The following is a 16,320-nucleotide window of genomic DNA, read 5'->3' as shown; positions in this document are numbered from 1 at the left end:
AGTTAATGTAGAGACTCATAACTGGTCAGATGCCTGAAAATAGGTGGATTTAAGTATCCAAAATAGGTCATCAATTTTGATCCCATCAAACATGGGGGAACATAGTAGAAGAGGAGGCAGAAGATGGGGGGCATGTTGTGCAATGCAGTCTTCTGGACATGACATAGCTTGTGAACTCACAGAAGCTATGGTTACCTCACAAGACAAGGTCAAGCCACGCAGAGGTCAGTCAGCGTTCTAGTGGGTAGCAGTAATGGATGGACACGGTGGGACTTTTAAAGAAAAGGAATGGACATGGAGGTCTGAGGGCGTGCTGGCCAGGTTTACGTCAACTTAACAGAAGCTAGAGTTACGTGAGAGGAGGGAACCTCAATTAAGAAAATGGCCCCATAAGTTCTGGCTGTAGGACATTTTCTTAAATAGTGATCATGGGGAGGGCCCAGCCTATTGTAGGTGGAGCCACCCCTGGGCTATAAGAAAGCAGGCAGAGCAAGCCATGGGAGTAATCCACTAAACAGCACCCCTCTTCATTTTCTGCCCTCACTGCTTTTGGTGATGAATTGCCATATGGAACTGTGAGTGAAATAAACCCTTTCCTTCCCGAGTCGCTTTTGGCCATAGATTCTTATCACAGCAATAGGAACCCTGACTAAGAAGGAAGCCGAGTTGGGAGTTACCTTGGGGAGGTATGCAGGAAAGTTGGGGTGGGTAGGACCGTGATGTACTGTGTATGTGTATGAGATTGTTGGAGAATAAATAGAAGGCATCTTTTTTTAGGACGACATATTGAACAAGCACAGTAGAGTATTGCGCGATAACAGTGAGCCTGCACATTTGAAACCCACTGTTTGCGACGACATCCCTTACACCGTGAGGAAACACCGTCTCACGTTTCCTCAGTATTAGTGCGCGGGTGTGGTATATGCACTTCTCGGCTGTTGATTGGGAAGGCTTACCGTCAGTTTCTTGATGTTTTCTGGCAAAGAGGAAAGCTTGGACCCCTGGTCTTGTCCGATATATAATTTCTCCAGGGACACTAAGGAAAAGATTTCCTCTGGGAAGGACACAAAGTCATTTCCTGTGAGCCCGAGGATCTTCAGTTTAGAAAGCGAGCTTATGGCTGGTGGTAACTAGAAGTCCAAAAAGTTAAAGTTAAGGTCAAGGTTATTTTTAAACACTCAAAACTAAGCTTCTGGGTGCCCTGGTGGCAGTAGGTTATCAACGCTGACATCAGCACCACAGAAGTCGTGTGCTAGGCCCTGGTGCTAAATTCAACTGGCTTTTATGGACAAGAATTAAAAAACAAAAGTAAGGGGTTGGGATTTAGCTAGTGGTAGAGCGCTTGCCTAGCAAGCGCAAGGCCCTGGGTTCGGTCCCCAGCTCCAAAAAAAAAAAAAAAAAAACAAAAAACAAAAAACAAAAGTTGAGCCTTGTGACTTTGAGAGAAGCTGCTACCTAAAAGGCTGAGTTGCTTAGTGTCTGCGAATGATGGGCAGCTTCTATATGTTTATGTTTATGTATGTGCTAGTTGATTTACCATAGATGTTTGCACATTGGCAGTTTGGGGTTCCATTTGTTTCTTGCCAAGGGAGACAACTGTTTGGTTTTGGTTACACACACACACACACACACACACACACACACACACACACACACACACCCTTGTGTAATACTGGACCTGTCAGGCTCTTCCTCCTGCAGACACTAGGCACATATACATTCCTCTCCAAACCATGCACCTAGCAAGCTCAGAGCCCCGGGCAACTCCCACCCGCACCAGGCTACATGCACAGCCATCTCTGATTGGTAGCATAGATTGTCCTGTTCTGGTAATGGTCAAATGTAGACAGTATCTTTTCAAGCCCATTCTCAGCATATCCATGCATGATCAATAGAAGGGCCAATGTGGCCTGAACAGGGGTGTGCGTGCAATACGGTGGAATTGCATTCTCTTGGTAACCTTTAGGGGTGGTCCCCTGCTTAACCATCTGTGTCTATGCACATTTAAATGTGGGTATCATTAAAATAAGAATCACTGGGCTGGAGAGATGATGGCTCAGTGGTTAAGAGCACTGACTGCTCTTCCAGAGGTCCTGAGTTCAAATCCCAGCAACCACATGGTGGCTCCCATCTGTAATGGGATCCGATGCCCTCTTCTGGTGTGTCTGAAGACAGCGACAGTGTACCCATACACATGAAATAAACAAACAGACATAAATAGCGGTAAGAAGAGTGTGTATTCTAGCCCTCTAATACAGTGGTTGAATATGCTGCTAGCTGGCTATGCCTCCCCTTTCCTTACCACCTCCCAGATAGAAAGGAGCATCACCTTCAGTGGAAATCCCTGTTAAAACAGTCAGGTTTACTACCTTTTTCATTCTGGTCCTCTAGAATTTCATGGGGGGAAAAAAAAAACCTCACTCTGACTTACACAACTCTCCTGCTCACTGTGCGACAAAGGTGACGTCCTTTGTTGTTAGAAAGGAAATCCCAGATGCATACTGAACAGTTTCTTAGCTGGCACACTCCTTCATCTGACTTCGCTCCTAGCTGGGAAAGTCATCCTCATTTTCCCACGGCTCCCTCACCTTCTCCCTCGTCTGTGCTTCTCTCCTGCTCTCCTTTCTGCTTAGCTTAGACCAAGGTGCTGCTCAGGCTCTCCACGGCCTTCCACAGCTCAGCACTGGGGAACAGGGGCCACTCACAGTTGGAAAGAGAAGGAAGCTCACCATAAATATAAGCTAAATTTCTGTAAAAGCTCTGCAGAGGGCTGGAGAGACGGCTCAGCGGTTAAGAGCACTGACTGCTCTTCCAGAGGTCCTGAGTTCAAATCCCAGCAACCACATGGTGGCCCACAACCATCTGTAATGAGAGCTGATGCCCTCTTCTGGTGTGTCTGAAGACAGCTACAGTGTACTTATATAAATAAGATAAAATAAAAATTAAAAAAAAAAGTTCTGCAGAACTGGAATCTCAGAACATTTTTTATGTAATATGGCTTTTTAAAACATTGCTACAGATTATGTTCATTTTTTTATTTGCATGGGATTTTTTGTTTGGTTGGTTGATTTTGCTCTTTTGAGACAGGAGCTTGTGTAGCCCAGGCTGGCCTAGAACTTGGAATTTGAGGATGACCTCAAGTTTCTGATCTTCCTGCCTCTATTTCCCAAGAGCTGGGGTTAGAGGAATAGGTCTGCAAACCCAGTTTTATTTATTGACTTAGGAAATCAGATCGAGTTGGTCTCCAGGGAAAATGAGTTTAAGTCTTAAGAATCTAAAAATTCTTCATGAAGCTCTGGCTCCCCTTCAAGACCAAGCGCCTGCATTCATTAAGGTCAAAAGCATCAGGAAAAGACGCTGACTCAGCTTTTCATTTCCAAAGCACTCTGGATGTTCACAAGTCTTCACCTCTCACCAGCATTTCCAAGACCTCACAGTTTGCTTCATCAATTCGTGCTAACACACAGCGGAAGTAAATGTAGGCGCACAGACAGGACCTGGTGCAGTAGCCTGAGTCCCATTTCCAGAACCCACGTAAAGACTGGAGGCATAAACCGTCTCCATGAAATTGTCATCTGAGCACCATGTGTATGCTGTGGCACACTTACCTACACACACTCTCTCTCTCTCTCTCTCTCTCTCTCTCTCTCTCTCTCTCTCAAATTTATAAAAATTGAAAAATCTAGACACCAGAGAATCTGCAGAGCATCATCAAGTTGGAGCAATTATTTATGACACTAAAATTGCCGATTTAGGGGTTGAATATCCTGCTCTTGCTTTCTCATTTTAGTAGTACTTTATAGGTAAAATTTATTTAGGTACCTATTGAAAGCTGTTTTCACACTTAAGTAGGAAAGAAGGAATTATTGGCCAGGCTTCAAGAGCCAGAAACCAATCAGATGAGTCCTTTGGGTTGGAGAGGGGAGGAGCTAGCTTAAAAGCGGTAATACCACAAAGAAGAGAGAAACTCTGATTTTAAGTTATAGCCTCAGTCAAAATTGAGAGTGAAGGCTCAAAGGGGGAAAAATATCATCAGAATAACTGAAAACTGAGGACTAGTTCATAAGAACGTTGCCGTCAGCACAACATTTGTCCTACAGGTCTACACTCTGGCGGTTTGGTTTGTGGGGTAAACTGTTAGCAACCAGAATTCATGCCAGCACCTCCTCTGAAAATGTAAAGTTTCTCTCAACAAAAGGTTAGCTCTTGTCCATGACACAGCCATGATTAGGACAGTGTGTCATCCTTCTGTGGTGGCTAATTTTGGTTTCAACTGAACAAGCCTGGAAGGCGGAGACCCGTTTGAGGGGCCGCTTCCATCAGATTGGCCTGTGGGCGTGGCCATAAGGGGGCATTTTTCCCGATTTCCAATTGATGTGGAAGGCCCAGCCCATGGTGCAGTGAGTCACTATGCAGGTGGGCCTGAACTGTATAAGAAAGGTAGCCATGTGACAGCCGGTGAATAGCCTGTAAGAACCAGTATCTGTGGTTGCTTGCTAAGCTTGTTTGAGTTTCTGCTCTGATTTCCCTCAGTCACAGGTCAGTGACCAGGACGTTAGGATGAAATTAACTCCTTTCCTCCTTGAGTTGTTTTAGGTTCTGATGTTCATCCCAGCAACAGAAAGCAAACTAGAAAACCTTCCTACATGAATGAAATACTTTCTCCACTGAAAGAAATGTCTCCCCATCTCCTCTCTCTGTGCCTGTCTGTCTGCACACACACACACACACACACACACACACACACACACACACACACACACACCCTTGTAGGGGGACACAAGCAGAAGATGTATGTGGAGGCCATGTATTTTCACTTTGTGCCTTGTTTGCGAGGCACTCTCTCTTGTGTCTTCCCAGCTGGCTGGTCCACTAGTTTCTAGGCAATGTTCCTGTCTCTACATTCCCTACTTGATTGTGCTTGTTTGTTTATGGCTCTGGTGACTGAGCTAGAACACTTCCGTACGGACGTGTTATTGCCTTTCTTGATCCCTCTTCCCAAAGGCAGCCAGCCACTCTTGGGAACGTGGTGGCTTTCCTGCCAATTCGTAGTCTTTATTGCTTTTTATATTTTTATTATTGTAAGTATTCATTAAATGGGCAGTATATGTACATGCATGTGTTTATATGTGTAATATTAAGCATTTATTACATTTATTTGTGTGTGTGTGTGTGTGTGTGTGTGTGTGTGTGTGTACCTGTGAGGCCCTATGCAATAGAGTGAGTTTGGAGGTCAGAGAGGACAACTTGCAGAAGTCAGTTCTGTCCTCCTGCAATGTGCCCCCTGCCTTCCTGGGATCAAATTCACATTTCCAGTGGCAAGCAAGCACTTTTACCCAGCGGGCCATGCCATGGGCCTCTATTGTATGTGCTTCAACAAGAAATATGTTCTTTTGGCCTGGGGTTCTTTTGTTTGTTTATTTTTGTTTCTTCTTGTTCTGGTTTGAGATGTCGCTAGACTGGCACACAGTTTTAGTTAGCTTATATTTCTGTATCATAATGTCATTCTGTGAGGCCCCTGCAGCTTATCTGAGTATGCCCCCATTGACATTCTAATGGTCTGCTATAGCTCAGATGCTCAACGATGCTGTGATGAGCAGTCCCAAAGTGCACCGTCCTCCCATGGCCCCTGCAGCCATGGGGACAGCTTCTCCAGAAAACAAAACAAAACAATACAAAACAAAACAAAACAAAACGAAACGAAACCCAACAGACCTTATCTTCAGTGTCCTATGAGTGGAGGAACCTTTAAGACATAGGTATTCCCGGGGAGATGATGTGGCCGGGAGGAGCCTACTTCCTGTGGAAGCTGTCAGGTGGACTGTGTTAGGAGTAGAGATCCTGGCACCCAAAGCCTAGGTTGTAATCATCACGCTCTAACACTTAAAGACAACTCAATTCAGTTCTGTCTAAATGTGTCCTTAAGAACGAACTCCCCCACCCCCAGCCCACCCCAGTGACCGCTGCCCATGTCCTAAGTGAAGATTAAATAGATATCAGAATTACTATTATTTGGAACGGAAGCATATGAAGTGGCACCATGTGGGATATCTTCGATAACCCTGTTTTTTGTTTTGTTTTGTTTTCGGTAGCCGGTTCAATAGACTTCCTGGCACAACAAGGAAGGGCAGATCAGAATGACAGCCGGAAAGGGAAGCAGTACCTGCTTCACTTTGTTATCATCCAGCGCCAGGATCTCCAGGTCCTTGAGTGTGCAGATCTGCACGGGAAAGCGATCTATGTGGTTCTGGCTGAGGTCCAGGAAGCGCAGGTTGACCAGGTGCTTGAAGGAGCGCCGCAGCCCGTGCAGGCTGGTGTTGCGCAGATACAGCAGATGCAGCGATACCCAGTTGCAGATCAGGCGCGGCACCTTCTCCAGCCGGTTCCCACTCAGCCCCACCTCCGTGAGCTCCGTGAGTTGCTCCAGGCTGTGGGGCAGGGAATGGATAGAGTTGTGGGTCAAATCCAGCACCGACAGCTTGCGGCAGTGGCTCAGAGAGTCCGGTAGACCCATCAGGTGGTTAGACGCCACGTAGAACTTCTGCAACCTCACTAGGTGCCCGATGTCTTCCGGGATGGTCTTCAGCTTGTTGTCGTCCAGATCGATCACCTCCAGGTTGCAGAGGACACATAGGTCGCAAGGGAAATTCTCGAAGTGATTCTGCTTCAGGTAGATCTCCTGAGCTTGGTCTGGTTCACGATTTCCTTGGGCAGCGATTCCAGGTAGTTCTCTGACAGGCCTAACAGCTCTAGGTGGTGCAGGGATTTGCAGATGCCCGAGGGAACCTCGGTCAGGCCGGTGTTGTAGAGCCTCAGCTCGCGAAGGGTGCGGAGGTGGCAGATGACCTGCAGCGAGGAGAGGACCAGCAGGTTGCCGCTCAGGTCCAGCGACTCCAGGTTGCTCAGCGACCCCAGCTCCTGGCACAGATTTTGCAGGCTGTTGTTATGCAGGTAGAGGACCTTGATTTTCTCTAAGTGCTGAATGCCCTGGGGAATTTCCGAGATCTGGTTATTCTCCAGATGCACTTCTTCTAATTCTTTTAATGCCAAAATCTCTGGCGGGATGGTCTTCAAATTCTGGTTGGAACCGTCAATGAAAAATGTTCTATCAGTGACCCGGTGGGGGTCATTTCTCTGAGGAGCCTGGGTTAAATGTTCTTGTCTCAGTAGTTCCTGGGTCAAGCTTTTGAAGGTGTCAATGATTTCAAATCTGAAATACCATGAAAAGGAGGGGAAATCAGATTTCCCTGACAACCAAACTGAATGGTGGTGGGGGACAGAAAGGTTAAATGACTGAAATATTCTGCAACATAAACTTTAGATTTTTTTAAAATTGTATGTCAGAGTGAGAGTTAAAGTGTAACCAACTCTTTCCAGTAAGTTTGTACACATGTGCTAACACACAGATGGTCTCATTCTAGTTTTTAAAACTTGCTTGTTTAGGGGCTAAATGCCTTTAAAAACACTTTAAACACACTTACTGCTCTGGCATAGGAACCCAGTTGGGGATCCCAACACCCAAATCTGGAGGTTCACAACTCCCTGTAAATCTGGCTCCAGAAGGATCCCATGCCTTCTCCTGTCCTCTGTGACCTCCTGTCCTCCCAACTGCTCACCCCAGAAAATGCATGATTTTTTAAAAATTGGTTTTTTCAAAGCTGAGCATAGTGTCGCACACCTTGAATCCCAAAACTGGGGAGGCAGAGACAAGTGGATCTTTGTGAGTTCGAGACCACACTGTTCTGCACAGTGAGTTCCAGGACAGCCAGAGATACATAGTGAGATCCTGTCTCAAAAACAACAGAAAAACAAAAACAAATAACTTGAAGAAAAACGCTTATCTTGATTTAGTTTCAAATGAGTCCTAGAAGGTTGCAAAAGATCCTAGCTCTTGCCATCACCCCCAAAAGACACTGAGAAAAAGTATATTATATATAATATATAAAATTATCAGAGTTGTTATCTGCAAAGCGGGCTAAGGGATGAGAATTAATGATCAGCAACCACTTATTTTCTCTGTAAGTAGAGACCAGTGAGAGGCCATGTCTGGTGAGGCTGGTAGGCACAGAAACCAGCCTTCCATAATCAAACAAAAAGCTAGCTAAACAAACAAACCATGGCTGGGACAGGAGAACCCAACCAAAGAAAACAACTTTTAATAGTTCCAAGAGGAACCATTTTAATAGTCAAGAGGGGCAAGGCCTCTAGTCCGGAGTAATCGCAAGTGCAGGGTGAGCTCTCCCACTAGCCAGTGCTCCATTCGACAAGAGCCCTTTGAGGATGGCGCAGGTAGGACCAAGAAGAGTCCTGGTCTCGGTTGGCTTCTGTGCTGCTTGCTCCAGAGGCAGAGCACACCCCCACCCTTTCCCCTTCCCCTTCCCCTTCCCCTTCCCCTTCCCCCCTCCCTTCCTACCTCCCACCTTCCATCGCACCCTGCAGCATCTCCAACTTTCCTTCCTTCCTTCCACCTTCTAAATTCAAAAGGATCTGAGAGAGAAAAGGACAGAGGCTAAGCTAGGCTGCCCCTCGACTTTCCTGGAAAGCCAAGAAGTAAATGCACATGTTTCTGCACTTTAGCACGTGGTGGTATAAGAGGACTCACATATTTAGTTATTAACTTATCGCCTCTCCTAGATTTCTGTGACTGTTTCAGACCCTACTTCCTGACTAGGTCCTTCATCTGTAGGTCTGCGAGCGAGCATCTGAGGGTCTCGAGCACCCTGCCACTCCCCTTCATAGCCTTACTACAAAGATGCTAGGGCTCCACACGGATATGACCTTGCCTGACTCCATACTCTAGGTACTGACTGTACCTGTCCCTCTGCAGCTTGGCACTGGGGTAGGCTATCTCAGACTAGTCAGGAAGTCGCCCTCAAGGAAACGCTTCCAGTGGGCTCTACTTCACAAAAATCCTTTAAACTACTATACACTTGGAGGTTCTACTATCGGATTCCGAGCTTAGCCCTCCACAAAAGGTGAGACAGGCTGGGTCACCAGGATTTGTAGCCCTGGTCCCCCTAGTTCAGCAGACGAGGCTCCTAAACCCTCGACGCTCCTCCTTCAGATTCTGTAACCAAGAGTGGGTGGGCGTAAAGTGATGATCACAGCCTCCCACTACAGGCCTCGAGGTTACAGGGTACCCCGCCCTCTTAACGGTGGCCCCGCCTCTTTCCTCTTCCTCCAAAAGGAAGCTTCTGTGGTTGCCATGGGAGCGACTCGGGTTGCTGGACTGATAGTGGGCCGAGCACGGTGAGGACAGAACAGGGGCAGACTGTTGAGAAAGCCCATCTGCGGCGGCCTTCCTCGTCAGAGGTCGAGGTCGGCAAAGCGAGCTGGGTAAGGGATACAGGGCCCTGCGGCTCCAGGCCAAGAGAAGGACGGTGGATCCTACCGCAAAAGCCTCAGGTATGGCGTCGCCCTTGACCACCACTGGTCCCCTGTCTTTGTGAGGAGAGTGGCTTTGCTCTGGGGTCTGCTGGGGCCCCTTCTGCGCCCCTGAATTTGTGGAAGTCTCAGGAAAACACCCCAGATAAGCAAGAGGCTCCTCAGACATTTCTGAGTTCCCACTTCTAGACCACCTACAGTTTCTTTTAACCCCTTCATCTATTTTTTACTTAGCATATAGAAGAAAGGATTTCATCGTGACATATATTACATCCACATGAGTATGGCTGCATCCGTGAATTTAAAAAATTAAACATAAGGCTGGGGATATACTCAGGGGCTGAGCGGTTGCCTAGCATCCAGAGAAACCAGAGTTCCTGCCACTACTTTGGGACGTCTGTTTGAAAAGTGTGTGTTGGGGGAGGGGGGAGAGACTGCCCAGAGAGACAGTAATAAGAGAAATAAGGTGAAAAAGGAGGGAACTCTGACGCCGAGACTCTGACATGGAGCCTGGTGGAGGAGGAGGATGGGGTTGTGGAAAGACTGAGTGCTTTTGTCCTGCGCCCATGGCTGTGACTGCTGCCTTCTCAAATCACTGGGCCTCTGAAGAAAAACAGAGTCAAGACTCGGGGGGGGTGTTTTGCCTTGGCCCCTGGAGGGCAGACACCAGAAGCGCTGGTTTTCCACCAACCCCAAGAAGTTAGTAGCCTGAGGTAGGAAGGGAGCCAGTGGAAGGGAGCCCAGATCTGGCTTTTGTTTAGAAACCATAGTAGTGCCTGTTTCCAGGATGCTACTGCACTTGGTAGATGATGTTCCCTAAGTGCCACAGACATCTCAGAAATGGGGCATTCAGATCCCATCTCCCCTGTGAAGCTCGGCAGCACAAAGAATCTTTGTGTACCTAAGTCCTTTAAATATCCTAAGTGTGTGTGTGCACACACACACACACACACACACACGTTGAAATTGCAATAAATAATTTTAAAATTATAAGAAAAGTTCATTTCCTTTTAACTTACCAGATCTTAAGTCTTGTTCTGCAGCTTTGATTGGTAAACTCTTAGGGTGTAGATGGCCACCGAGCAGTGGATGCTTCTAAGATATAGAAACGCAGAGAGGAAGCTGGCATCTAAAAGTCACTACTAAAAGTGTGAGCTCTCGGAGTGCGCTGTGAAACACACGTACATGGAAAGTAGAATAATCAAGTCAGAAGCGTGTGCTTCTTACAAAAGAAACTTCCGTTCTGAAAGACCCAGGGTTCACAAGAAATGCCTTTAAAGTAATATTAAAGCCTGGTATGCTAGCACACGCCTGTGATTCCTGCACTCAGGGAGCCGAGGAAGGACGAGTGTGAGTTCAAGGCCTTTCTGCCCACATCGAGACCCTGTGTTTAGAAGAAGGAAAGAAAGGAGAGATGGCTCAGTGGTTAAGAGCACTGACTGCTCTTCCAGAGGTCCTGAGTTCAAATCCCAGCAACCAAATGTGGCTCACAACCATCTGTAATGAGATCTGATGCCCTCTTCTGGTGTGTCTGAAAACAGCTACAGTGTACTCATCTATAATAACTAAATAAATAAAGCTTAAAAAAGAAAGAAAAGAAAGGAAAGGTTAAGGTTAAAAGTAGTAAGACGATTAGGAAAGCTGCTATGTAACAGAGACCTGTTTGTTTTTATTAAAAGTAAAACTTAGGTGGGGTGGGGTGTTGGCTGAGCGGGTGCAGTGCTCACAGCACAAGTATGGGGGTCTGAGTTTTAACCCCTAACTCTTTTTTTTTAACTTTTTTTTTTATTAACATGAGTATTTCTTATTTACATTTCAAATGTTATTCCCTCTCCTGGTTTCCGGCCAACATCCCCCCAACCCCTCCCCGTCCCCTTCTATATGGGTGTTCCCCTCCCCATCCTCCCCCATTGCCGCCCTTCCCCCAACAATCACGTTCACTGGGGGGTCAGTCTTAGGAGGACCCAGGGCTTCCCCTTCCACTGGTGCCCTTACTAGGCTGTTCATTGCTGCCTATGAGGTTTTAACCCCTAACTCTTAAGTAACAGCCAGGCATGGAGTGTGCCTGAAGCCCCCGCGTTTGGGGTTGGAGATGGGCGGATCTCAAGAGCTTTCTGGCCAGCCGATCTAGCCTAAATAGTGTCAGTTACAGTGGCTCGGTGACCTGTAGACCCATTTCAAACAGTCAGGTGGAGAATAGAGGAAGACGACACCTGATGTCAACCTCTGGCTTCCACATGCACAATTCCCCACCACACACAAAGGAAGTAAAGAAGGAAATCGACCCTAGCACGAGGAAATGGAAGAGGGCCTGGGTAGGGAAGTGCTTTTGTGAGCCAGGCCTCAATCTGCTGTGAAGAGGCTACCAAATTGGTTTGGGGTCAAAGTATCCAGTCGAAGCGGGTTAATTTTCTGGGTCCTTCTGGAGGACTGTTGAATAAAATTGTCCTCACTTAGAAACCCTGTCCTTGGGACCCAAAGGGGCACATGCAGGCTTTAGAGTCAGTTTGATTTCACACAGAGTAATTCCTCTGGACATCTCTTCCTCCGCCGGCAAGCCCAACACACCGTCGAGGTCGTCCTCCTTCAGATGGGTGCTGACTGGAGTCACAGAATCCCCTCTGTCTGCCAATCTATTTACAGCCGCCCACCCCCGCCCCTAGTTCTCTCTCCTCTCCTCCTCTCCCTTGCCACACACACACACCCACTACACACGCTTGCACGCACACACTCATTGCTCTGAGAGAGGCGTAGTTGCTGTGGGAGCTTCGGAGAGAATGTATACGTGACGATGACTGTTACATTCATGTTTCCAAAGCTCCGGAGTCTATGGAGAAGCTCCAGGACCGGTATTCTTTCCTTTGTTCAGAAAACATACGGAAAACGAATCCTTTAATACTGAACATACTCCAAAAACTGGATGAAGAAATCGAGAAGGGGTAAGGAGGTTCACTAGTCAACTGTACCAAAAATTCTCGCCGATTCTCACGTCTGTGAAGCCCTGGACCATTCAGCCATTTTATCCCCACTTGAAGATGGCTTGGTAAAGTGGACATAGTTAATAGGTAGATGTGTGACACTAAGGTAGCTGACAGGGAATAGCACTAGAGCAGGAGCCCTCAAGTCAGGGCCCTTGTAGTTCCTAGGTTCCCGTGAGCTGGGTGAATTCAGGCAAGTCCTTTGTCCTGGTTGTTGCTCTTGCATTTCCGTCTGTTTTGTTTCGTCAACCTGACACACTAGATTTACATGGCCGAAGGCACCACTATTGAGAAAACGTTCCCATCAGGTTGCCCAAAGGCAAGTCAGTGGGGACATGATATTGGTTAACAGTGAATATAGAAGAGCCCAAATCACTGTGGGTTGGTGCCAACCCAGGGCATATGGTCCTGGGTAGTATAAGAAAACAGACGGAGGAATCTAAGGGCAGCAAGTCAGGACGCAGTGCTCCTCCATGGCTTCTCCTTCAGTCCTACCTCCAAGTCTCTGCCTTGAGTTCGTGCTTGACTTCCCTCAAGAGCAGGTATGGCCCTAAGAATTGCAAAATGAAATAAACCCTTCCCTCCCTAAATCGTGAGTTGATTTGGTCATGCTGTTTTACTACAACAATGACACCTGAGGTGTCCTCAAAGTGTTCGGTGTTCTTATGTCAAATGTGTGTGTGTGTGTGTGTGATGATTAGCTTTGTCAACGTGACACAGCCTGGTGCCATTTGGGAACAATGAGGAGCTCTCTATGTTGGATTAAGCTGTGCCAGGATCTGTGGAGGATTCACTTAATTAAGCCAGTTGGCTGGGCAGGCTCTGCCCACTGTAGGGCAGCATTATTTCTTAGACAGGGGTCGTGAATGAGAGAAGTCAAGCTGACCACATACGCGCATTCATTTATTGCTGTCTGCTCTTAGCTGTGAGTATGACAGCCGCTTCAGGCTGCTTCTCCTGTGACCTCCCCTCAAGGGAGGATGACTTGGAATCAAACCTAAAACTCACATGTTCTGCCTTAAATTTCCTTTTCCTTCCTTTCTTTTCCCTTCCCTTCCCTTCCCCCCCTCCTCTCTTTCTTTCATTTTTGTTTGAGACAGGGTTTCTGTGTATAACCCTGGCTGTCCTGGAACTCACTTTGTAGACCAGGCTAGCCCCAAACTCACAGAGCTCCACTGACCTCTGCCTTCTGAGTGTTGGGATGTAAGGTGTGTGTCAACAGAGCCTAACCTTAAATTTCTTTTGTCCAGATGTTCTGGTAAAACAGAAAAAAAAAAAAAAAAAAAAAAAAAAAGCACGATAGCGGGGTTGTGAGGGAGACATGAAACGATGGGGAAATTAGCTATGTTAACCCGGATGGTAGTCTCTGATATTGCTTCTGACATTTGGGAGGGTTTCAAGCTTTGTGTCAACATTGTCCTCCACCTCAATTTCTTTGTCTCTCTTGTTTTGACAGACCCAAAGAAAAAATCACAGTAAACGTGGCTGGTAACAATCGCTTAGATTCAGGACAAAGGATAACAAGCGAGGACTTCTGGCTTCTTTCCAAAGCTTTAAGGAACCAGCCGTGCATCGGTGGTACGTTTGCTTGCGGGTAACCACTGCCTGCTTTTCGCTCTCCCGATTTTAGGTCGTCTGTGAGCGGGATACCAGTTTCTTCTCGCCTGTGTGTTTCAGGTGTGGATGTGAGGTATAACCTCATAGGCGACGTTGGTGCCTACTACGCTGCAAAACTACTTCAGGTACCTCGCTGCTGCCACACGTTCTCATCCACCATGCTGCTGAGAGATGAGGACACCTAGACAAATGGCTCACGGCCAAGCACTAAGCCTAGAAAACACCAAAGGTCCTGAATCTGTGTTATATGTCCAATGCCTGAAATACACGGGACCCACTTGTATTTGGTCTTAGGAGAGCTGGTACCTGCTCCCTGAGTTGTCTTTTGAGAACCTGTATGCCATCGTTAAATATGCAGGGATGTTCACGCACCCAATCGCTGGTAAAACTGAATTGAGTCTTTTCCTTTCAGTGACACCATGATTGTAATATCATTGAAAGAGAAAGGTGACTCTGATTGTCCTTAAACGGAGATTGCCTTTGTTAGAATTCTGTTAGCACATTTAATTAAATAGTGTGCATAGGTTGACTGATTCTGGTAAATACAGATGTAATAGCTTCTTTCTCTCCTTACTATAGAAACAACCAAGTATCACGTACTTAAACCTTATGTTTAACGACATTGGACCTGAAGGCGGAGAATTGATTGCTAAAGCACTGCAGGTAGGCATTTGCATATCTCAAAGCAGTATGCCACTGGCGACCCTGACTTCTAGGAGTTTGGGAACAACATAGCCAAAGTTAATGTGAGGTTATGTTACTTTTTTCCCCATTAATTTAACTATTTATTCGCTTGACATCCTGATCGCAGCCCCTCTCCCATTATTTCAATTGTTTAGTCTGCCTCCGTGCACTTGTGTGTGAGTGTGACTGTGTGTGTGAGAGAGACAGTGTGCGTACTGTGTGTGAGAGAGAGAGAGAGAGAGAGGCAGACAGACAGAGAGAGACACACACACATACAGAGACTATATAATGTATGTGGGTGTTTTGCCTGCGTGTACGTCTGGCACCTGCAGAAGCCAGACAATGGCGTCAGATACTCTGGAGTTACTAAAGGTACGCGTGGTTGTGAGCTGCCTTGTGGGTGCTGGGAAGCGAACCTGGGTACCCTGGAAGAGCAGTTCCCTTAGCCTGCATTATCATGTTTGTATGTGCCTGCAGAGGTGAGAAGAGGCCATTGTGTCTCCTGGAACTGGATGACTATTAACCACCATGGACATATTGGGAAACAAACAAGGTCTTTTGCAAGAGCAGCAATTGCTCTTACCCACTGAGCCATCTCCCCAGCCCCTTCAATATGTCGTTTTGATGTGTTTCCGTTTATAAAAGCACGGCTGCTACTTGAGGACTTTGGACTCATTGGAAAGAATCACTAACAGCTTCGTTGGGTTATGGTGGTGCACACTTGTAACCTCGGAACATAGAAGGAAGAGGCAGGAGGGGAACTGAGTTCAAGTCAAGTCCAAGCAACATACATGAGAGACCTTGTCTCTGAAGGGACGCCACCATCTCTCTCTCTGTGATACTGGCTGTGGTACAAACTGACCAAGTCGCCTTTCACCCCTCCTGCCACCTGCCACGCCTTTCCCACCACGACAGTGCTTCCTGCTCTGTGAACCAAAGACCACCATCTCCTCCTCTAAGCTGTTTCTTGGCAGGATATTTGGTCACAGCAAGAAGAGATGTAAACAATACAGAAAATGCTACTGAGACTGTCACTGTAAAAACCCAAACCTATAGAGTCTGCAGGCCTTCCTGTAAGGAATGTAAGAGCATTTGGAGCCATGAGCTAGGACATTCCTAGAAGTGGGGTTTGATGAGCCATTGCGTTAGGAGTTTGGAAATCTGCAGTGCTACTAGAAATGTGGACATTGAGACGGATCTGTGAGTAAAAATACCAGCCGTGCAAGCCTGGTGAGCTGAGCTGATTGTCTGCACTTCAGAAGGCAAGAACCAACTCCCCAAAGCTGTCCTCTGCCTTTAACATGTGTGCCATGGCAGGTACACACACACACACACACACACACACACACACACACTGATGATAATGACAATAGAAAAAAGACTTGGCTAGAGAGATGGCTCAGTGGTTAAGAGCACTGACTGCTCTTTCCAGAGGTCCTGAGTTCAATTCCCAGCAACCTCATGGTGGCTCACAACCATCTGTAATGGGATCTGATGCCCTCTCCTGGTGCATCTGAAGACAGCTACATTCTACTCAAACATAAAATACATACATACATACATACATACATACATACATACATACATACATACATCTTTTAAAAAGAGAGAGAGGCTGGAAAGAATAGTTGTTCTTGCAGAGGGTCCAGATTTGGTT

General features: G+C 46.8%; 2 protein-coding genes across 2 annotated transcripts in view; one reads left to right on the top strand and one right to left on the bottom strand.

The window, feature by feature from the left end:
* The window catches only part of Lrriq4 (leucine rich repeats and IQ motif containing 4), a 22,155-nt gene extending 12,602 nt beyond the window's left edge, over positions 1 to 9,553 (bottom strand). The window contains 5 exon segments of the mRNA XM_032897000.1: positions 957 to 1,130; positions 6,164 to 6,681; positions 6,684 to 7,210; positions 8,814 to 8,854; positions 9,134 to 9,553. Coding sequence (XP_032752891.1) covers positions 957 to 1,130; positions 6,164 to 6,681; positions 6,684 to 7,210; positions 8,814 to 8,854; positions 9,134 to 9,553 — 1,680 coding nt within the window.
* The window catches only part of Lrrc34 (leucine rich repeat containing 34), a 19,640-nt gene continuing 12,575 nt past the window's right edge, over positions 9,256 to 16,320 (top strand). Inside the window, exons 1-5 of the mRNA XM_032898556.1 lie at positions 9,256 to 9,405; positions 12,203 to 12,323; positions 13,819 to 13,940; positions 14,040 to 14,104; positions 14,559 to 14,642. Coding sequence (XP_032754447.1) covers positions 12,214 to 12,323; positions 13,819 to 13,940; positions 14,040 to 14,104; positions 14,559 to 14,642 — 381 coding nt within the window. The 5' untranslated portion in view covers positions 9,256 to 9,405; positions 12,203 to 12,213. The remainder of the gene's footprint in view (positions 9,406 to 12,202; positions 12,324 to 13,818; positions 13,941 to 14,039; positions 14,105 to 14,558; positions 14,643 to 16,320) is intronic.

Source organism: Rattus rattus, chromosome 3, assembly GCF_011064425.1.
Source record: "Rattus rattus isolate New Zealand chromosome 3, Rrattus_CSIRO_v1, whole genome shotgun sequence".
Lineage (NCBI taxonomy): Eukaryota > Metazoa > Chordata > Mammalia > Rodentia > Muridae > Rattus > Rattus rattus.
Note: the sequence above shows the minus strand (reverse complement) of the source record. Positions and strands in the feature narration are given on the sequence as shown.